Source organism: Lycorma delicatula, chromosome 3 (genome assembly GCF_047948215.1).
Source record: "Lycorma delicatula isolate Av1 chromosome 3, ASM4794821v1, whole genome shotgun sequence".
In the NCBI taxonomy this organism is placed as follows: domain Eukaryota; kingdom Metazoa; phylum Arthropoda; class Insecta; order Hemiptera; family Fulgoridae; genus Lycorma; species Lycorma delicatula.
Window position 1 is genome coordinate 155,742,034 of NC_134457.1, and position 24,005 is coordinate 155,766,038.

Here is a 24,005-nt window from a genome sequence, read left to right on the forward strand (position 1 = left end):
ATATTCAGAGCATTCTTCCAAATAATTTTGAATTATAAAAATAATGCATAGTTTTGAATTATATGGCTCTTGAAATTACTATATGTTTTCTTAAAATAATTGAGTTCTGTTTGCAAAATTTGTGCATTGTGCTCATTTCTTTTTATTTTTAAGTGTTGAAAATGGTGGTGTCATTCTACAATCAGTTGAAGAGTGGCTAAGAATGTAAATCAGATAACTTTTACTTTTCAGAAATTGCAATACTCAGGTTATGCAAACAATATTACCCTGAAAATAGAGGGTATTAAATGATCTTCACATCATTTACATTGTTTGAGGGATGAACCTTTTTATGGTTGGGTGCCAGAAGTTTGTATTTATCCTTGTGAAATAAAGTCTTGAATTTTGTGAGGTGCTTTTTAAAAAAAATTTTGATCCCAGAAGTTAGTCAACCAATTTTAATGATTTTTTTTAAACATTATAAATGAGAAATCTATTAAAAAAAGATAATAAAAATTCTTTTTCGTAAAAAAATTTACAATAAAATAGAAAATAAGTAGGATAAAATTGAAGAGGGTTAAAGAGATTTTATTTGCATAATAAACATTAAAGTTAAAGTACTGAGATGCTAATATCTTTAATTCTGATTTATTGTTACCATGACACAATTGTGAACATACTACAGTACATGGTACAAAAAAAGGTTGTAACAAAAAATCCACATGATATAATTTTTACTAAATTATACCTAAATCTATAAAAAATGATATAAATTACTTTTTTTGAAACAAAAGTAAAAGTAAACCATAATTTCTTATAGAGGATTCTAACTGAAAAATGCTTAAGGACAGATAATAGAATCTTTTTCATGAAATATTAATATTGCCAATAGGACATAGCAAATAGCTTGATTTCTTATCGTGAAAAGCCAAAAAATTTTAAATGTTGTAATCAGTTTTCAAATTGTATTTAACATGTGGCTGTTTTTCAATCTGTTCAGTTATTTCAAATTTTTCTACTAAATTATTTCTTCTCATATTAAATTTATATTATTAAATAATATTTTTATGATTTTCAAATAATTTTATGATAATTTCTTTTGAATTATGCACATTTATCTTTATTATTATTTTTTTTACTTTATAACTGTTTTTAATGCTTTATTATGATGTGAAACCCAAAATTTACGAGGGTAAATCAAATATAAATGAGATTTTTGTTCCTGAGCATCTACGGTTTATAGAGCTGGGCCTGTGCTTCTAATATGCTTGGGTGGGAGTTATTAGGAGTGGGGAGAGCCGATCATTCTACACTCCCAACCAATTCGTCAGTAACGTTCATGATGTCGGAGCAATAGGTGCACCCCTCCACTGCACAACATGTAATTATAAAATTTCTTGCTTGTGAAGGAGTTCAAGCCATGGAAATTTCCCGAAGATTGAATGCACAGTTCGGGGATCAAGCATTGTCAAGAACTCATGTGTTTGCCTGGCATAAAGAGTTCAAGGAAGAATGAGAATGAGTGGAAAATCCGGAACACGATCGCCGTCCTCGACCCAGCATTATAGATGAAAACATTTGTGCAGTTTGAGACATTCTTGAAGACAATTAGTTTTTCGAGTATGTTTCAATGGTCATGAGTATCCAAAATTGCAGAACAGGTTGGAATAAGTTATGGGAGCTGTCAAGCAATCATCACAAACGATCTACAGTTCTGTAAGTGTGTGCCACATGGGTCCCTTGCCTTTTAATTGCAGATCAGAAGTTGAGATGTATGGAGGTCTGTCAGAGGGTTAAAGCAAGGTTTACAAAAGAAGGTGATATATTTTTGAGTCGGATCGCCACCTGCGATGAAATGTGGGTCCACCACTACACTTCCCAGTTGAAACAAGCCAGTATGGAGTGCCGGACGACAGGGAAGCAACCCCAGTGAAAGCCAAGACTCAACTGTCAGCTGGCAAGGTTCTTTCAACCATATTTTTCAACCGGCAAGGCATTTTGCTCATTAATTGTTTGCATGAGCAACGCACAGTCAATGCTGTTTACTAAAATGCTGTGAGCTGTTGAATGAGATGAGAGCTGCATATTGTCACAAAAGACGAGACCAATCGATTTGAGAGGCCTTCCTCCTCCATGACAACCCCGGGCCCCATACTGCAGCTCTAATGGTCTCAAAACTAGAAGAAATGCACTGGACTCAACTTGATAATCCTTCCTACAGCCTGATACTATTGCCCTGTGATTTTTATATGTTTGTGCCACTCTATGAAGCTCTAGGAGTACAATGATTTGAAGATGATGAGAGCGTGGAGAGATTCGTGCACAATTGGCTCCTGACGCAACCAGCTTCATTCTACAATGCTGTGATAAAAAACCTTCCTTGCTGGGAAAAATGTATTTCTATAGCAAGAAACTATGAAGAAAAATAAATTATATTTGCCTTTTATTTTTCAATAAATAAATTTAAAAAAAAATAAAATCCCATTTATATTTGATTACCCTCATACATATTAAATTGACTTTTACATCTACAAATTTGATGAGGTAAACAAATTTGGTTTTTCAGATTAAGAAAAAAATTGTGTTTATTAACTACCACAAATCATTTTATACAGTTTGTTATAAAAAATTGTTACAAGTTTGATATCTGTTTCATGAAAATCACTCTGCCATTTTTTGGAGTGATTAGGAAGCCTAAACTAGTTATTATGCTTTTATCTTAATCATGTTATGACCACTTGATATTGTTGCATAACAATTTAGTATATTTAAGCCTCCAAAACTGTATTTCACTTTTGACTGAAAAAAATAATATTACCTTTACATTTACATTTACCTTTACATTTTTGATTGCTTTTTGGATTCATACATATTTTTTGTGTAAACATACATTTTCTTAATTGTGGATGTACTATTTATTAAAGTATTGCTGATCATAGAAGTCATAGGCAGCTAGCAAATAACTATTTTTCATCCAGCACTTAGATATTTGGATGTTCCAAACATAACTAATTTGAATATAAGTAATTGAAATTATATTCAGTTAATTAGCAATTTTGGTAATAGCATGCTATTCTTTTGTGTGTGTTTTTATATTTTATCAGTTCAGTTTCAATTAGGTAGTAATGATTTTCCCGGTTTTAGCTTTCTGTTTTCAGATCCAGATGATTATCAGCAGTGATTTGTTTTTAAATGTTGTTTAAGTATACAATCATTATAATTACAAATTTATACTTTATTTTATGAAAATATGATGAATTGTAACATTATTTTCTGTATAACAACTTTATACATTTTTAAATTAATGTATTTATTATTAGTATACTATACATGCAAGCTATTAGTAGATCTGACTCATGGCTATTTTCCCCACCACATAAGCGTGCATCTTAGGAGGGGGTTCTTACCAAACAACCCTCATGCAGTCATGAACTGCTAGTTAAACAAAATCAATGGAATCATATATACACGTTATTCTATTTTTGAATTAAAGTGATGGAAATGTTTAATGATAATTTTACTGTGATTGTAAATTGTTTCATCTTATGTTCAGTCACTTCAATAGTTCATTTAATTTTATTATTATTATTCCATACAGGTATATGTATATTTTTTTAAAATAATAAAAGTACAGTAAAATTTTTATGAATCATTTATTAAATCTGTAAAATGTAACAAATTCATAAATGTGTTAAGTCATTGATGAAAAGTGAATTAGAGATTAAAAATAGTTGTATTGCTTCTTTGAATATTGCAACTGAGATCTTAGTTTTTCAGTCAATTATAATGGTATAGAATAACTAAGAGCACTACCCCTTTTTTTATTGAATGCACAGGATCATTTTTAGCTGATATCCAAAATTATAACGAACTGTAGGATAAATAGGAAATAAAAAATAACAGTTGTGATTTTATATTTCACTGTTGTCTTCTTTTCCCATCCACCAGAATATTTAATAACAAATTTTCTTAATAGTTGTGACATTTACAGTACTTAATAGAAGACACTTGTAATAATCTGTAACTTTTTAATGTTTATATTTTTTCCTAAATACTGTTAAACTGTGCTATGAAAATTTTACATTTAACCAATAGTTGTGTTAAGAATTATTTAAAAATATTTATGATTTGTTACCTGATAAATTAAGTGTACTAAGTTAACCAGACAATATTCAGGAACCACACACAAAAAATATTTTTACCATTAGATATTTACCATGTATCTAACAAAAAGTTTCTTTTTTAAACTAAATATGTTTTAAGAAATATGCCAATTTTCAAATAAGTTAAAGTATGTTTCAAGAAAAAAAAAAGTCAGTTACATTTGTACAGTATATAAGAAGTAGTTAATTGTGTTAAATTTTGGATATCATGCTTTTTTATAGATTTTGATGTTTTATTACTCCTCTAAGCATAAAAGAACAATTTTAATACAGAAAAATTCTGGAAGGATGTATATATGAACATACTTGTGTATGTTATTTTAGTCTGTGTTTTGCTTGATTACTCCAGACTGGCTGGATCAATTTGAATGAAATTTGGCTCAGTGGTTTGTGTATATTGGGCATTGATGTGTTTAATTTTGATCAGAATTGGTCAAGAAGGCAGAGAGATATGTACCTTGTAATTCCTGTGTCTTAAAAGATTTTATTCAGAGTACAAATTTTTTTTCATATAATCTAATAACTCCTGGGCAGTTAAGTTACTTTCCCTATTTAATGTACCCTAAAAAAACTTTTTGTAGAAAGTTTTTTGTATAGTTTAATGCTCCTTAGGTCTGAATAGTTAAGGTGTTTTCTGGTGGTGTTTGGTTTTATTCAAATTCCTGTAATAAAGGATGAAGCCTTGTTTCCTTTTTTGTAGTTTCTGGACTCAAAGCCATATTTTTTATACTAAATAGGTGATTCCATTATATTAATATGCCACTTTGATTATATATTTGAAAATTTCAGTCAGAAGTAGGGATATAATTATTTTGGTTGATATATTCAGGCTATGTTAACAGATTTCTATGGAATTTTGTTTAATGGCTTTTGAATTAATATCAATGATGCCATTTAATTTTGGTTGGAATTGGCTAAAGGAATGGGAAAATATGGTCTTCATGGTTCTGTATCTCAAAATTTTATTCAAAGAGTAGAATGATTTTTTTAAATATAATCTTTCCTTGCATACTTAAATACTTTAATATTCACTTAATCTCCTCCAAGTAATAGGATGTTAGGGGTGGAGTCCATGGTAGCCAGACCATAACTGGTTTTCCTGGGAATTATACAACTTTATTGACAGCTTTTTTTATTATTAATTTATAATACAAAATAATGAATTCTCTTATTATATTAATTAAAATTTAACCTATTAGAGTTTAAATATATATTAACAAAAAGTACAGAGAAAAATACAATAGTTATTTAAATTATTTTAAAATTCTGATTGAAGTACCAGTCCATTATGATCGAGAAAGTAATCAGTACGGTTAGTTTTTGTATTGTTACTGTCACCTGAGATTTTACTATAGTATTACGTGGTGGTATTTTTAAAATTATTCTAATCTTTATGATTATATCAATTTTCAGACGTCGATAGCATGAATCCTCCATTACGATCTGTGCTGCTTACAATTGAAGATCCTGCATTTGCCACTCTTGCAGCAATGTCTACTTCAGCAATGATCGAAGACGAAACATCTCCCGACTTCAGCAGTTCACCTCCAAGTTCTGCTGCAGAATTACCAATTACCCAACCCTCATCTGATTCTAATAAGAGAAACTGTGAGTGTAATGATTTTTATTCATTAAATGATAATTAAATGTTTTTATGGGTGTGCTACATATCTCATTTTATCAAGAAAATGATTGAGTATTTAATGCTTATGAAGGAAGATCGTTTCTTTTGAAAAGAAATAGTATGTAAATGTGCAATGTTAATTTTGAAAAAATTAATGAAATTTAACGGTTTGCATAATTGAACATTTATTTTTTTTAAGTACAGAGTTATGTTATGTTTCGTTGCCTTATAAAATTTTGTATATAACGTGTATTTAATTTCCATTTAATATTTTTTATTTTGTTAACACATTTTGTACTGATATCGATGACTGTTAAGTAGCAGATTTAGCATGAATATATCCTTCAATAATATGTTGCTTCTAACAAATGTTTTGATTATATTTGCAATGACCATATCCAACTTATTAAACATGTTAATTCATTCAGAAAAATGATTTATTAAATAGTATTTCTACACTAAATAACAGTACTGTTTTCTGTATTAAGAGACATTTAAAAAAATATTTTTTTTAATGTTACATATTTTTGTCATGTTAATAAAACAAAATTAAAATGAAAATCATTTGTAATCTCTTTTGATGTTATAAATATGTTTATAAAATTCATATTGTAATATTTTCTCCTGTTTTTTTAACTGATTAATTATATGCTATGAAAGAAAACCATTATATTAGTTTTTGTTTCTTTCAATTCAAAATGAAGTAGAAAATAATAAAAAAAATTACATTTTATTGAGGAAATGTATTATTTATTCATATTCAGTAAAAAAGTGATCATGTTTTTTGTATCTTTTACTTTGAAGTCATTACTAATGAATAATTTTTAATATAATTGTTTTTTAATATATTTATATTATATATATATATATATTATATTTGTGTTTTTAATATACTTCAAACTTTTAAAACTTAGAATACTGAAAAGTGTTCTGGATGTTCATAAGATAAGGCTGCCATATTTTTAATACCTACAACTACACAAAATAGTTATGAATGACATTTTGTGATGGAAATAGTGCCCATAAGTTTTTTATTTAAAAAATATTAGTATTTATGGATTGTTCAGAAAAGGTTTTAACTTTTTTATTCAAAGTAAGAAGGAAACATAATGCGTTACTTCTTGAAGATATTTTAAGTGTGTGTACAGTATTAATTTTTGAAATAATTATATCTGGTGATCAGAATAAACCTGAATTCATTTTAAGTTGTAGGTAGTAGTAAGCAGGTGCTTTGTTTGCAGTGGCAGGAGGAACACCAGAGAGTCCTGGCACTCCGACCCATGCTTCCAATTCACTGTCATTGTCAGAGGGTCGAGATTTCCTCATTGACGATGAAATCGCTGATCAGCCAGGTTTAGTATTTGATGAAGGCACTTCTTCAGCCAATTTTACTACTGGTAATTCTTCTGGTAACACAATCGTACCCGAGGATATCATCGAGCACTGTACTGAACATCCAGAAAATTTCAGCTTTACAGATGTACCACCGCCATCTAAAACTTGTAAATTTGAATTTTCATGTTAATATTTTAATTTATATTTTTAGTTTCTGATATTTTATTTACTTTAAAATTATATTGTTGTATTATGTAAACAAATTTTCCAGAGCCATAGTTTAATGTAGTATTTTTATATTTTGATTGGCTGTTTTGTTTGAAGCTGAATTATACACATTACTAGCTTCAAAAATTGTTTTTTAGTAAGCTTCACAGCTTTCAACTTATAACAGTGACTTTATAATGTGACAATATAGTTTTCATCCACATTAAAATTATAAGGCCAATTTAAGGAATTTTTTTTTTTACAAATGTTTTTTATATCTTATTTATGATTAATTATAATTTGATTCATAAATGTAATTATGAGACTTTATATAGATTTATCATGAAAAATAGTCATGTGTACTTGTTAAATTTATGACTTATCAACATTAGTTAAATAACATAGTGGATTTTCATTTTTGTTGCTCAGAAATAATATAAAAATTAATAAAAAAGATTCTATGATGTTGATAAAATTAAGCAATTATAAATAGTGCAGCAAAAATGAATTTCATATAACCTATAAAAGCAGTGTTTTTCATATAATAAAAAAAAAGTATAGCTAGTTCTGTTTACATTATACTAGATACAGTTACAGGACACTCTTACAAAAAAAAAATAATAATGCAATTGTTTTTATTCCATGTATGCCGTTAGATTATGTCTACGTTCAATATTATACACCTCAGATTATGAAAATTATTGAAGTAAATAACATTTTTGTTAAGTGAAATTAATTAATTAATCTCTTAATCTCTTTGCCTTGAAGACATATTTATTCATTTTTATTTTTTTAATTAAATGCAATCAATCACAGATTTGTTAAATTGTAGTGTAATTTAAATAACCACCAATCAGAAAAAAAATTTCAGCTACCTTCCATTAGTGCTTTTGCAGTATTTCAGTGAATTATTAGCTGAATATAAAAAAAAAAGATTATAGATTATATTTAAAAATAATATTCCAGTAAACATATGATAAAAATAAAATGCCTCTCTTGTGAGATCATTAGATTTATATCATTATATCATTAAACATATATCATATTAGAATTATATTATTAAATATTTGATTATAATAACTAGAAGTTATACATTTTTCAAAAATTTGATTCTCTTTAAAAGCAAGAATAAAAAATATTCTTTGTAGTATAGTTAACTCATAGTGTTCCTGAAAAAAAGAAGATATTGTCTTAGAAATAATTAAAGTATAAATTGTGGTTTAGTATTGAAAGATATCCTATACAAAAATGTTACACTGATTTATTTATAATAAGAAGATGTATTAGCATAATTGGATTTGTACAAACAAGTTTAGTTGACCAAACCACCAATTTTCTATTTATCTTTGCCACCTAGTACAACTACCTAATAATTAATTCTATGTTCTACTTGCCTTAATTAACTTTGTATTATTTTGGATTTATTTATATATATATATATATATATATATATAAACCAAACTTTCTGATCAGAAGTTTGTTAAACATTGAGAAAAGAATTATTAGAAACATATAATGAATATGAAACATTTTTATTATATGTTATTCTTATTATATGAAACATTTTTAAATGTTTCATTTAGTTGGTTGTTTACATTCTAGAACCAAACAAAAAAACATGCTGGCAAACCATTTTTCATAAAATATGTTTAATGTTTTATAAGGAAATTTTATTAGTTTAATATTAACTTGAAGAAAATATTTATTAGATTAAAAAAAAACACCAGTAAACTACAGTTTTGATTAAATTATTATTCATATATTCTTTTGATAGAATCCATTTATAATGAGAAAATTCAAAAATAATTTTTCATTAAGAGAAGGACAAAGAGCTAGAGAAACTTCTAAGAGAAGTAAAGCAACCTGTATTGTTTAATTTTTTGTTCACTCCTGCTATGATAGAAATAAAAAACCATTAAAGTTGTATAAGCCATTTTAGAATTAGCTCATAAAACCTGACAGATCAGTAGACAAATGACAAAAATTAAAAAAAAAAAAAACTTATTTATAATAAAGTATAAAATTGTTTTTATAACTAACGTCACTACTCTGCCACTCTACTCATCTTCATAATGGAGTGGTAGTGTCCTCAACCTTTCATTAGAAAGTTTCAGATTAGAACCCAGGTTGGCATGGAATTCTTCATATGCTGCAAAACTTCCACTCCATATTCCTATACACAAGCTTCAAACTTAAGTTTTAAAATAAATCATAAAAAAAAAAATTGTGAAATTACCAGAGTATTTAATAGATTACCAGAGCAATTATTAATTACCAATTATTATTATTATGCAATTATTATTTTTATAGTAATTATTAATATTAATTACCAGAGCAATTTAATAGTAGCCAATTTATCAAATTAAAAACTATGAAAACTTCTTTGTTGTCTCGCTAACAACTGATCTATGTAAGTAACCAACATAAAAGTGAAAATTTCCAAAGATATTTTCAGTGTACCTATGTTTTTATTAATGTGTATGAGTATATTCATGAATTGTTTTGATTATTTTTTCTAAACTTTGGTTTTGGTCTTGCTTAATCTGTATAAATTTCATTTTACTTTTTTTGTAAAATTATTTCCAAATATTGTAGTTGAATTTTAATATCTAGTCAAAAAATAAAATTTTTAGTTTATCTGTAAACCAAACTTGTTATGTTTGATGTAGTTAATGAGTTTTGTTATATTATTATTGTAGATAATTTCTTTATTCTGTTACAGCAAAAAAAGTGGGCCATATATCAGAAGACTGTAGTCCAGCGCACAATGCATCAGTGGGAACTTTATCTTCATGCGAAAGCATTGCATCTGACGATTTGATGTTAGACTTTGATCCTAGTGAAACTAGTAGTACATTCGGTGATAATAACTTAGATACAAGGTAATTGTTCAATTACAAAACCATTTATAGCCACAATTTATTATCACCATCATTATCATCGTCATTTCATTACCTTCATTCTTATTTTCATTCTTTTTAATATTCTTATCTAGTTACCAGAAGTAGTAGTTTATTACATGTTATTGTAGAATATATAGAAAGCTGTTATTCTACTTATGTTCTAGCCATTTTTTGATTCCTTTTCAAAGAAGAAAAATCTTATATTGTAACCAAAGTTGCAAACATTCCTTATAATATTAAAGTAATAAAATATCACGTTTATTTTTATCTTTCTATTTTTGATTGTTTACTCCTTAAACTATCTTAAAAAGTTTACTCCTGTAAGGTTGATGTAATATTACCCAGTATTCTGCCATTTGTGCCACTATGCAATGTTAGGTTACTGTTTTTTTTTTTATTTTAATTTTTATGAGTTACCAGGATTCTAATTTAGTTTAATTTAATATTTGTTTTGTAACCAAAAGCAAATATTAATATTTAAGGATATATAACTTTAAGTGTACTGCATGTAAAGTTTTGGTGTGGTTTAAAATTTGTAAAAAAAAATGTGGGTTTTATTTTAAAAAAAGTCATAGTTTTGCATGATAGGAATAATTATTTTTTATAATTTTTTCATCATATTATTAAACATTTTTATAAAGTTTATTGTTTAAAACTGCAGCTAACTTTTAAATTAACAGTCAGCAGTTCTTTAAAATATCATCAACCATTAAATGGATTTTTCAAAAGATTTTATTCATATTTGTTTAATAAAAACTTATTCATTCATTCTAGTATTGATATAAATATAACGTAATTTGCTAAGTTACGGAGAATATATCTTGCTTTCCATTTAATATAAAAATCTTTTTCATAATATATCTTTACTACATTAGTTCGTTATTTATTATAAAACATTGTTCTCAGATTAACTGTAATTTATTTCTATTTTTTATTGTCTTTGTTCCTATCCTCTTCATTGTTGCATATAATTCAGAGTTAGCTGTTTTGTGTGTGTGTGTGTGTGTGTTTATATATATGTGCACAGCAGAGCATGTAACTGCTTATCTCTATATATACTCACTTAAACATTAATTCAAACATCAGTAATGCAAATCTTGCATAAATTTGAATTTTCCTTTTGATCTCTTTAATTTATAACACCTAAATATTTCTGCCAACTTTTTCGTACTTGGAATTTAGACATTTTCAGTGTAACAAAATTTCCAAAATTGAAGTATGTCATGGATTAGATGTTCAAAAATAACATTTTGCAAGTGTTTTTATTAAATCAAAATGTTATAGTTCTTGAGGGAAAGATATTTCTGCCAAGTTACTGTTATTTTCTGGCATGTAGCAAATTTTCAAAAACAATCATAAATAATGAAAAATCTGTATTCCTGACTAATATTTGTTTGCTTATTTAAAATTATAAAGTTTTAATTGTGCACTGCATTGTCTACAAATTTTTACATTTACTTTTTAGATAGTTCATCAGTCAAGAAATCTCTTTACTTAACTAGTTGAAGAAATTATAATTTAATGAAATAACTGATACAAAGAATTTTTAGTTCTTCTATGTTTGACTGGTCCCTTATTAATTAATAATTTTAAAGTTATTTTCTCTTTTTTCAATCAAAAATTTATCTTAATTCATTTGCATCTGAAGATAAGTATATCAATGCTCATTTGTGCATATTTTGTAACTTGTTTATTATGTATTAGTTTGTTTCTACTGTGCTGTATGTGTTTTATGTTCTAAATGTACATCACTATCTGTGCTTTGAAAAATGAAATTAAACAGAAAATTGAGATAGCAAGAAACTAGAATTCCACTCAACATATTATTTACTTGTTTGAAAATTAAATTTATCATTTTTTTATATTGCGGTTAGCCAAATTAAAATTTTGATAATTAAATTAAATTAAATTTAAAGTTATTAATAATTATAGATGTTTTCTTCGCCCTACAGTTCAATGATGAAATTTCACTAGATAAATTTAATTTAACAATAAATAATTTCACGTTTAAGTAGAACTTAGAATTAAATACTATACTTTTGATTTATAAATTCTAGTAGAACTCAGCATAGAGGAATATGTAATTTATATATAGATATATAAGTTCAAATGATTGCAGCAAACAGTGAACAAAAGGAGAAATAATTTGAAGACAATATCTATTTATTATGTACTTAAATTTCTCTAAAATGCTTACTGATTGTTCTTTGAAAATTAATCATTTTGGTAAATGGTTTTTTTGCTAAAAAAGAGCTGCATTATGTATTGTAAACAAAGAATTCATAGTTTTTTTTTACATAATTTTATACAATATAAAATAGTGTTTTCATAACTTTGATTAACATAAGTAAAATTTTGAAGTAGACTAAATAAAAAAAATAAAAAAATATTAAAATTGAGAAATTATTGTAAAGTTGTAAGTTCAGATTATTTAGATTTTTTAAATGAAAAAAATATGAACAGCCTGACTATAAAAAATTAAAATTTCATTAATAATATTGTACTAATGATACCAAAATTTACACAACCAGTTAAAAAATATGTAATTGTTACACTAAACTAAAATCATTGTATATTAGATAATTTAGGAAATTCTTGGATTGCTAGTGTGATTCTGTAGCACTTTACCATTCTTCTCTAAAAACATGTCTCCAAAGACATAGATCAGTCGCATGTTTAAAAATTTAATAGGGTAAAAACCATGCTACACTCTATTTGTGTTTAATGAGAGTATAAATGAGCCCACACAGTATGCTGATGATAATCAACTGAGTAGAAATAGATTTAGAATTACAACATCTAGGGCTTAATGTGAGAAAAGTGAATATTTTGAAAGAGCTACGTGTTATGCATATAGAATGGAATTTTGTTTCAAATAAGGCAAGATGTTTACAGAAACTGAAAATGTTGCAAGAAGCTTTTGGAGAAGACTGGATGAGTTGTATTACATCATGTTATTGTATCAGCATATCAAATCATGCACTCAATTATAAAGGTAAATGTTGGTTGTATTTTTTAATTGGTTTGTGTCATTCATTATGAGTTCATCCTTCATGGTCATAAGCTCAGTAAAGAGTTTTATTTAAAAGTAATGCTATGTTTGAGAGAGACTGAGAAACTCCTAAAAGGCCTTAAAGTGTGGGTAAACAGAAAAGAGATATTGGACCGTGACAATGCTCCTGTGCATTCAGTGATTCTTATTCAATAAATTCTGGCAAAACTGTTGAACCCCAGCCCCCTATTTACATGATTTTGCATTGGTTCTTTCTGTTTCTGAAGTTGAAAGCCACCCTGAAAACATGATAAAAGAAATTAAAGAAAGTTATTGTATAAGATTTGGAATGCACTCAAATTGAGGAAAATATGCTGGGAGTGGTGTATTGCGATAGAGAACACTTCTTCTAAGGATGGAAATCTAATTAAGTTGTAAAACAAGAAATAAAATAACTTAAAAAAGTTCATTTTAGTTTTAGACAAACCTTGTATTTATTAATAAGAAAAAGAAGGTAGACTATTTTAAATTAATAGATAGAAACGAAAGTTCCCTGAATTAAGTTTGAAGTAGTTTGTATAAAGGACTGCTTCATAATAGAAGAGGTACATTAACTTGTTGCTTTGTACTGTCTGAATCAGCTTTGCTTATCACTGTGATGCATGTTAAACATCTGAAGCACAAAATACACCAATTGGGATTGTATTCATTATTCAGCTAATCCCTTTGGTGAAGATGTCAGTTACAGAACTGAATATTTTCTGCATTTTGTGTAGATTGGCTTCTTGATAAGCAACTATATATTTGGCTTATTAAGAAGGAAAAGGAGAAACAACTTCATTTTTCATTTTATTTAATAAGCCTGGCATGGAATGTTTGTTATTTTTAGGGATGACTTTTTGTTTTCAGTAGTGACTTTGTTGTTTTTTTTGAGTGGTACATGTCACCTACAATTGTTAGTGATTATGGCAATTAACAAACACGTTTTTAAAATATTCAATTAATGTTTAAATACTGAATTACAGATTATCTGAACAGATCACAATGCACACATTAGAAAACACAATGCACACAGTAGAAAAGTAAGTGGCTGTGGAGTTTATACTTTCCCACCACTGAGTAGTCATAAAGTATTCTGGAAACTGGTTTTTGTTGAACAATTTCCCTTAATAAACTGCCATTTTCATTTGAAGAAAATGAATAAAAAATCTATTGTAAATAAATTTTTACTTTATTTCATTTTAAAATAAAATGATTTTTTTTATAAAATCAAAAATCAAATTTGGTCAAAAAAATTTACTAAAATGTGTGATAGGCAATTGTGCTAAAAAAAAACCTAAAATGTCACTTGTTCATCCAGGCTGTGTGATAATTCTAAACAAACTGCTGCTTCAGCTGAGATATTCTAAAATTGTATAATTAGAATATTTATGGATGGGGGTAAATATTTTTCAATTTTTTTTATAAAAGTTTTAGGAAACTTCCAACTAAAAAGTCAAAAATTAAAAATTTCCCCACCGCTTCAGAAATAAAAATTTGAACATTATAATTATCTCATATAATAGATGTCTATTGATTAACTTTGAACAAAATTGTTTCATCCAATTTAATAAGAATTTAGAAAAAATGTATGACATACATAATTTTTTTTTCTTCTTTTTTTTTAAACATCCCCAAGGCATCTGGTCCTCATTTTTAAGCAAAACACAGTCACCTTGGAATGTTGTGGCAGCAGTCTGTCCACCCTAGCTAGCTCCTTTCTGGGGCTTTCCCACCGAGGTCTCCCCAATATTACTAGGTCACACCAACCTTCCTCTTCCAGATAGCTGCTATGCCCTTCCGCTAAGGAGCTATCCATCCTGTCCCTAATCTAACAGCTCCAAATGTATGTTTCACACATCCTGCACTTCACGACCCACTCATACCTTGAGGGTTCTTTATGCCATCATCAGGGAGTCCCGACCCCTCCACTCTTAAATGTGGGCGACCTCACCCTACTTCTCCTATAAAAAAAATAATAAATAAAAATCTCCTTGATTGCGGCATTGGCAAGCATTGCATGGCCGGTTACTTCCTTAAAGCAAGCATTCCTCATCAAGTCCTGTTCCTAGTCTCATATAGCTGCCTCCCTGAGTCTGCCATCCTCTTCCTTCGTACCCAAAATTCTGCCGACCATTTTCTCCACGGCATTCCATTCCCTCCTGCCTAGGAGCATGCACTCCATGATGTTATCTGGGGTGAGCTACGCCAGTCTCATCTGTATCCTGACATGATCCCACCGATCACAGTTAAAAAACATGTGCTGTGGTGTGTCTACTTGGTATAATATGCACACGCTGGGGAGACTCTTCTTCCGAACCGATGTAGGAACTGGGTCAGAGAGGAACTGGGTGAGATAGTAACTCACCTCTTCATGCCCTCTCTGAATCCACGGCCCAATCCTTGGGATTAGTCTATTTGTCCAGGAGCCCTTAGTGGTGGCATCCCATCTGGTCTGCCACTCCTCCAGTAGAATTCCCCACATCTCAGCCTTCAACATCCCCTTGTACTTTCTCGTTAATTGTCTTGCCCTCAAACAAATCGAGGAGACTCCGGCGATGACCTCTACCGCATCACCCTAATTTGTACGATACACAGAGGCCACATTGATCACTGCCCTCCTCTGTAGTGAGGAGAGGAGCCTCTCATTCCTCGCCCTCTCCAGTGCTCCCGTCCACACCGGCACTACGTATAACAGAACCAAGGTGGCCACTGAGAGGATGAGCCACCTTTTTCTGGCCTGGGGTCCCTGCTTGTTAATCATTAATCTTGTAAGAGCATCAAGAGTTCTTCCTGCTTTGCCAGCCACCTCTTTAAGATGATGAGTAAAGAGGCTTGACTTGTCCAGCCACACGCCGAGGTACTTAACATTCCTTGACGTGCAAACTCTTGTATCCTTGACCAATATTTCCAACTCCTTGATTCATCTGCGGCCAACTATCGCCACCATAGTTGTTTTCTGGTAGGCCAGAATCAGTCCTTGCTCCTCCATCCATCCAGCCACTTACCATGTTGACTGCCTCATTTGCTGTACCTTCAAACTCTTCCTCTGTCTGTCCAGCTACCAGGAACGTCAGATCATCAGCGTAGGTTAGATCATCAGCATAACCTGGGTGTCCCCTGGGAACTCCAATCTCAGGAGGCCATCATATACAATGTACTACAATTGTGGGCCAAGCATGGAATCCTGTGGCACACCCCTGTACATTCAAAATTCTACCTGTCTCTCCTCCGTATCAGTTCTTACCCATCGTTCGTGGAGGTAATCATTGAGAACGGCAATAATGTACTCACCGAGTCCCTTAGCTCTCAGCGAATCCATTACCACTGCCCATGGAGTGCTATTGAATGCTTTTCATATGTCAAGGAGGATGACCAGAAGTATCCTCCTTGTTTGCTGCACACCTCTAACTGTGTTCTGTGCCCAGTCAACCACATATTTGACGGCATCGATCGTCATACATAATACATGTATGACATACATAATACATATGTATAAATGTACAAACATATATATATATATATATATACACACATACTCATCTGGAAAAATATTGTTACATGTCAAAATTTGTCAAAATGGTACACATGAGTATGTCAAACAAAAAGATGAGAATAAACAAAAAGGCTACTCGATCAATCGCAACCAAATTTTCACCAATTTTTTCTTGGCATAACTGAGAAAATTGTTAGATATATTTCAGCTTGAAAAATCTCAAAAAAAATATATATGTAGTATTGGAGATTTGCTGGTTAAAGTACAAATTTTAATAAATTGAATTAATGACCTGTGAACCTCTATCATGCGTGAGCTGGTTTTTGAATTGAATTATGCTAATCAATCAAATGAATAATATTAAAAAAATAATAGAATTAAATTTACATTAAATAAAATAATATTAAAAAATTTTTGTTTAACAATAATGGGCTTCCCATGGGGACTGCGTGTGAGGCTAGAGTGGTGAGGTATGCGAGAGCACTTTGTGGGAGGCTAGACCAATCATCATCAACTGTTAACAAATGGATTGCCTCTGGGGCATTGTTTTGGGAGGTGCAATGGGGTGCTCTTATAATATCTCTGCAAACAATCTTCCAATTTTCAAAATTCAAACTGGGTATTTGTTAGTAGGTTGAAGGCTAACTTTTGCATGCATCAGGTACACTCTTCGATCGAGAACATTACAGTCATTTGGAAATATATATATATATATATATATATATATATATATATATATATATATATATAAAGTTTGTTTGTTATCGCATCAAATGAGAACCAACCAACCAATTATTTTCAAATTTGTAGGATACGTTTGTGATATCTCAGGAAAGGTTTTAAGCCATTGACCAAGTCCCTAGCTTCCTTAAAGGTTAAGATATTAAAAATATTCATTATTTCTTCATTATTGAATTAAAGATATTCATTAAGGAAAAAATAGTTAATCATTTTATTACATTATTATATTTCTGCCACCACGGCAAAGAAATAAGTTATCAATTTTTTATCGTCAAAGGTGTGTGTACTTAGGTGTGTGTACATAGTTACTATTATTCTATCTTTTGTAATCTAGTTTCTTTTTCAGGTTTCTATAAACTCTGACTACTATAAATATTATTTATTAGTGTTATTCTCACAACCACGAGAATAATGTACAGTTCAGGAGGTGGTACATAGGAATGGCAATCAAAGCAAGCTCTGCAGGTGTCCAGGGTGCCAGTCCCCCTGGTAAATTGGGAATGGCAATTGAAACGAGCTCTGTGACCATGGGGTAGGTCCCTTGTCCCCAGGGGGCCCTGAGGAGCTCATGATTTTGCTCCGGGATTCGCCTGGGCTGACTTGAGCCCTGAGGGTCCAGGTTCTTGCTAGACTCACCGGCTAGTGTATGTATAGCTGGGAAACTAAAAATCACCTTTTTTTCTGCTGATTACAGACGTATAAATAATGTAAAGTATATTCTATTTTATATTATAAATCTTTAATAAAATAAACTTGGAACTTTTGATACATACATACATACATTTACTGTATATTTATTTTATGAAAATGAGTAAAATTTTTTGCTGTTCACCATTACATCACCTTTGATAATACTCTTGTAGGCCACTGATTAGCAGTTTTGTACTGATATCTATTGTATCACTTTAAACATTCTTTTGAAATTTCCAATAGAAGTAGGAAAGAATAGACTGAAATATATTGTTTTATGTATGTGAATAAAAAGAAGCTCAACTTATTTGTACACAGAATAATCATTTTATGCAAGTAGAAAGCTACAGTGAAGTAAATTGAAATAGTCTCTTTGTCAAAAATGATTAAATCATATAGTTAATGTTTTTTGTATCAGTTACATACTGGGTGGGCAGGAAGCCCCTTTACACTAGTTATGAAATTATTAGGATAGGTACAGTTTACCTTTTATGAATCTGAAACATCTGTGTGGGTTCCATTATGTTCAGAGTACTGCTGTATGTGCCTCCATATATCTGATTTTTCATCTGCAACAACTTATCACAGGTGATCATTTCAAATGCTAACTGAACAAGCGTCTTGGATTTGCCTGTTGTGACATACCTGCATTTTTGGATCTCTTCTTTTACAAAAACCCAGAATGCATTGTCAGATGTGATGAGGTCAGATCTTCTTGCTCGCCAAGTCAATGGAGCTGGTAACTCTTTGTGACCCACATCTGAAAAAAATTTCATTGAGGCATTTGCAGACATTCAAAGCAAAATGCGCTGGAGCAACGTCTTACTGAAATGTAATGATATCACTGATCCCTTCTGCTGTTAATTCTGGAAGTAACCATTTATTGACCATTCTCAGATAACTGTTGATTAACTCTGCACCATTGAAAAAATAAGGACCAAGGAGATGTTCAACTGTCATCCCACCCCAAATCATAACATGAGGCAGATGGTATTCGATTTCTTCAAAAAAGTGAGGATTGTCTTTTGCCCAGAAAAACATTTCAGTTACGAGAGCTTTGATAAATCACACACTCATGTGAGAGATCATGACGTTCTTTTTACAGTTTGCTCTCAGAAAGTGTTCAAGTAGTAACTGACTTGTATAAACACATTGATCAAGGTCATTATCACTCAACTCATTAACTGTGGCTGGATAAAAACATTTAACTTTCAAGTCCTTCTGTATGTGATCTCACATTGTTGATCTTGAAATGCCTAACTCTGTGGAACGTTTGCACATTGATTTCATTGGTGATTGTTGAATTGATTCTTCCACAGCAGTACATATCTCAACTTGAGTACTCAATCTTTCCACTGCTTGGTGGAGAAATTGAGACGCAAGAACACTTTCCATTGCAAAAAGCCTTCTTCTCCTATATCAGTATTGTCCAAGATGTTGACAATTTCCCAAAATGCACAAAGAAGTCATTCATAATGTTCTGTAATGTTTTACCAGTATGTGGATGTTCTTGGACCCACACACAAACTCTTGGTATTGAACACACTTGTATCTGCCATCGTTTTTCACACTCAACTACATCCAAGGTCATCGAACTATCCTCCCCACCTTTTCCAGCAGCAGTGAGCAATATGAGGGGTGAGAATTGTCAGCAGTAGAGCTGATTTAAGCTGATTTATTACAGTGTAAAGGAGCTTTCTGTCCACTCGTACATAAATTATTTAATTCCAATTCTATCACTTTTGTTCTACTTTCAAAACTAAATGTGTTTTTTTGTCAAGAAAAGCAATACAATTTTGTTAATAAATACAACATTCAGGATTTTTCACAGGTATATAATATAGATGCTAATTGATTTTTCACAATTTAATCTTTTATTGCATTGTTGTAACATTCTCTAAAGGATAGGGTTTTACAATATTTTACCATAAAGATAATTTTATACTTTATTTTCCGAGCTGTTTGTGATAATTTTTTTTAATTTGCTAAAATTTTAAATATTTGATCTGATAAAAATATCGGTACTTACGTATTAACGCCACCATAGCTACAACTTTATTTAAAATTGAGTATTTATTTTATTGAGTCTCTTTATTAATTTTAAGAAATGGTTATTTATATTTATTTATTTTTTTATATTTTATTATTGTTATTTAAATAATAAATAATTAAATAATTACTGAATTTATTAAATAAATACTCAAAAAATTACGGTGTTAATTAGTCAAGGTTAGCGAGCGTAGGTTAAGTTTGGTTAAATTATATTTATAAAATAAATAATTTTTATTTATTTTAATCTATGTTAAACTCTATATCGGCGTATTTTCCACCGAAATCCGATTGACTACTTTGTTTTTAAATAAAGCTGTAGCTGCGGTGGCGTCAATACGTAAGTACCAAAATATCTTTATTATCTGAATCACATTAAATTTGAGTTTTATTAACATTTTCATTCAGAAATAATATGATTTTTTTCATATACTTACGTGGCTTCCTTCAGTACACAGTCACAGGTTGCTCATTAAATTAGAGAACATGCACTGGGGAACAGCATGTTTTGTCCATACTTGTGTTTAAATATATAGGTTTGTCTATCTGATAAATTAAAAAATTTAGTGATAATTGCTAGTTTAATAAATATTTATAGGAATAGGAATCTTTTAGTTTTAAAAATATCACTGATAAATCTTTTAAAGAAGCTATGATTTTTATCAAATACTTGAACTTTTCATAACCTTTGTGCTCTCTGTGATCAAAATAGGCCCTGATTATTCAATCATGTCTTTGATGGAATAAATATATTGTTGCAGCATTACAATATTATTATGTTTCGGCAAGAGCTGTTGGATAAGAGGTGTTTGCCAGTGTGTTGTTGAGGTATTGAGGTACAGAATCCATAGTTGTTTTCCAAAGTTTGGGTCCTTTGCTCTGATTGCTTCAAGCTATTTGCATAAAACTTATATTTTTAGTATACTTGTTGACTGCAACCTTGCAGTAGGAATTTGAGATGAACAGTTACATAGTAGTTGAAGAACAATTAGAAGGATCTTCACATTTGACCAGATATGATGTGCTTTTTTTGGTCTTGGTTCCTCAGAAAACTTCCATTGGAACAATTGATCCTTTGTATCTATATCATAGCCATGTTTTGTCACCAGTTATGATTCATTTGAACAAGTCTGGGGTGTCAGCATCGTCAATAAGCATTGGTTCAGCAATGGTTATACGATACTGTATTTGTTGAAAATTTAGTAGTTTCAAAACAATGAGTAAATGCAGTAGTAAAAATCACTTTGCATGCATGAGCTTTATCCTTGTTTCTTCAGCAACCTCTCTAAAGCTCATTTGGCGATTAGCAAGCATATCTCTTTAATTTTATCAACATTTTTATCAGTGATGATTTGCTAGGATGCCCATACCTCGCATTATCTTGGATGACTCCTCGGCCTTCTTGAAACCATTAGTACTATTCATAAACTCATGGTTGTGACATAGCATCATCACAAAGGCCTTCTTTAACATTTTAAATGCTTCACTTTGTTTAATCCTGTTTTTAATGGAAAATTTTTAGAACTTTGATATAATAAGTATAAAAATAAAAAAAATATTTGGTAAAATGTTTCTGTTGCTCATTCAATCTCTGTAATAAAATTTGACTTGCATTATCATTTACTAAACTTGTAGTAATTGTTGACTTAGATTGAAAGTAGGATATTGTTTTTAGAAAAGTACATACTTTATTCCTTCCTCAGTTGATAGAAAGTTTGACTAAATTATTGAAAATTATTGAATTTCATGAAAATGGTTTTAGTTAACCTTATTGTTACTGTACTTTTATAAAAAATAAGACAACATTATTTTTAAAATTCTTTCTTAAAAAAAAAATAATAAAAAAATATTTTTTTTAGATGTAGAAATAATGTAATATGTGTATTTTTGTAAAATTAGGTTCTATTAAATAACTTAAATTGATAGTGTTTTTAATTTCTCTCTTCTATTGAAGCAGTTATAGTGCAGTTAAGTAAAATAATAAATAATTTAGAAAACTAAGAAAACTTAAATTTGCCAGAAAATGAAATGTGCAAGTTAACCATCTTAACTACATATACATGGTTAAGTTGTTTAACATTCATTATTTGATTTTTGTTAAAATATTAATAAATAACTAAAAAAAGAAGAATGAGTTGTTGATAAATCTTCATAATAACAAAATTTACTTATTTATTTTATTTGTAAGTAAAAGTTTTTATTTTTTTTATTTTGGCATTTGTTTCGTGTTTCTGGCAGCTTTTGAATTGATATTTGCAACCTGGTTGAGTCGTAATTTTATTAAAGAGTTATTTATGTATCTTGTTTTCATTGTAAACCCAAACCTTACTGTTAATATTTATTGTTTGTTTCTAATAGTTAGATTTTATATATATTCTACTCATCAGTTTCTGATGTTTTACTTATTGGTGTGACAATTATTAATAGTATTTAAAATACTGTCATCTAACGCAGTTTATGATTAAAGCTTAACAATTCATTGCTTTATGGTTAAAAATATTATTGGTTATGATATGATTTTCTTTAGTTGTTAATATTTTTTCTTATACAAACATATTGCTTTGAATTTAAAATATACTTTTCTAATTTGTTTTGCGTTTTAAAATTGTGATTCACTACAAATTTTAGGATATTGTTCTTGATAGTTTTTTAATGAATTGTTTCATTCTCTGTTACTTCATTTTTTACAAGAATGGGTGCTTTTTAATGAATTTTATTTATTGTTTATGAAGTGCACAATATTAATATCAAGAAAGTATTTTGTATAATTGCAATGATGATGAGTATTAATAATTTTACATTAACCGATTTAAATTTTTAATCTGATGTAAACTAGTGTGATAAATTTTTTTCCTTTCAGTTTGTGTATGTCTCTTACATTAAAAAAGTAAATTATATTAATATTTACAATGGTTAAAAATGCATCAAAAGCTTTTGCTACTTAACTATATATAAGTAAACAAGCTTTTAACTTTGAAATAACACTTAGAAATAAATAAAGGCTTTATCTTTCAGTAGCATCATGTATTTAGTTAAACAATATTTATATTGTTTTTAGTTGGTTTTTGGTTTTAATATTTATTTATTAAGATAGTAGTTGATTTTTTAAGTAACCTGATATTATTTATGATATGTGAAATTATTCTTTTCTTTTCTGGTATGTACCATGAAATTAATTCTCAGTTAACATCATTGAATAATTTTACTTTTAATAATCATTGAATAATAATATATTATTTAATAATAAATAATTATAATAATATAAAAATATATATATACTAGCATCCCCATTGCGGCTTTGCCCATGCTATATGATTACTTGCATTTCCTGTTGCAATCAGGGATATGGTCGTTTTCCTCACCCTTTCCATTTATGCAGTGGACTCTGCTCCTTGGACCTCACTATATTCATTAATCATGCTTGTGAAAATAATAATGTTAAATAAAAATTAAACCATGTTCAATTTATAAAAAAATGTCAGTGTATTGCAGTTTCTTGAGAGCATCAATTTGGTCTGTACAGGACCTAAAATTTAGAGAGATCTAAAATTGATATTAGCTATATCTTCTACATATATAAAGAAGAAAGTATATGTTTGTTTTGTAAATATCTCGACTCCGGTGCCACCTAGCGGTATAGTTTTTGTAAAAATGTTTCTTTTCACGTAACTAATATTCTGAATATGAGCCATATCAGTCCATAAATACAATTTTTCTAAATATTTCAACCCCTGCGCCACGTAGCGGATCCACTTTTAGCAAAAGTATTTCTTTTCATGTAACTAAT

At 29.3% G+C, this 24,005-nt stretch overlaps 1 protein-coding gene across 8 annotated transcripts in view; it reads left to right on the forward strand.

Annotated features, from left to right (window-relative positions):
• Positions 1 to 24,005, forward strand: part of LOC142322131 (uncharacterized) — a 391,713-nt gene that overhangs the window by 177,086 nt on the left and 190,622 nt on the right. For all 8 annotated transcript variants that reach the window (XR_012755782.1, XR_012755784.1, XR_012755783.1 and 5 more), the window contains 3 exons: positions 5,556 to 5,750; positions 7,008 to 7,268; positions 10,031 to 10,190. Coding sequence is in view for 5 of the 8 variants with exons in the window: in XM_075360849.1 (XP_075216964.1) it covers positions 5,556 to 5,750; positions 7,008 to 7,268; positions 10,031 to 10,190 (616 nt within the window). In the remaining 3 variants the exon portion in view is untranslated. The remainder of the gene's footprint in view (positions 1 to 5,555; positions 5,751 to 7,007; positions 7,269 to 10,030; positions 10,191 to 24,005) is intronic.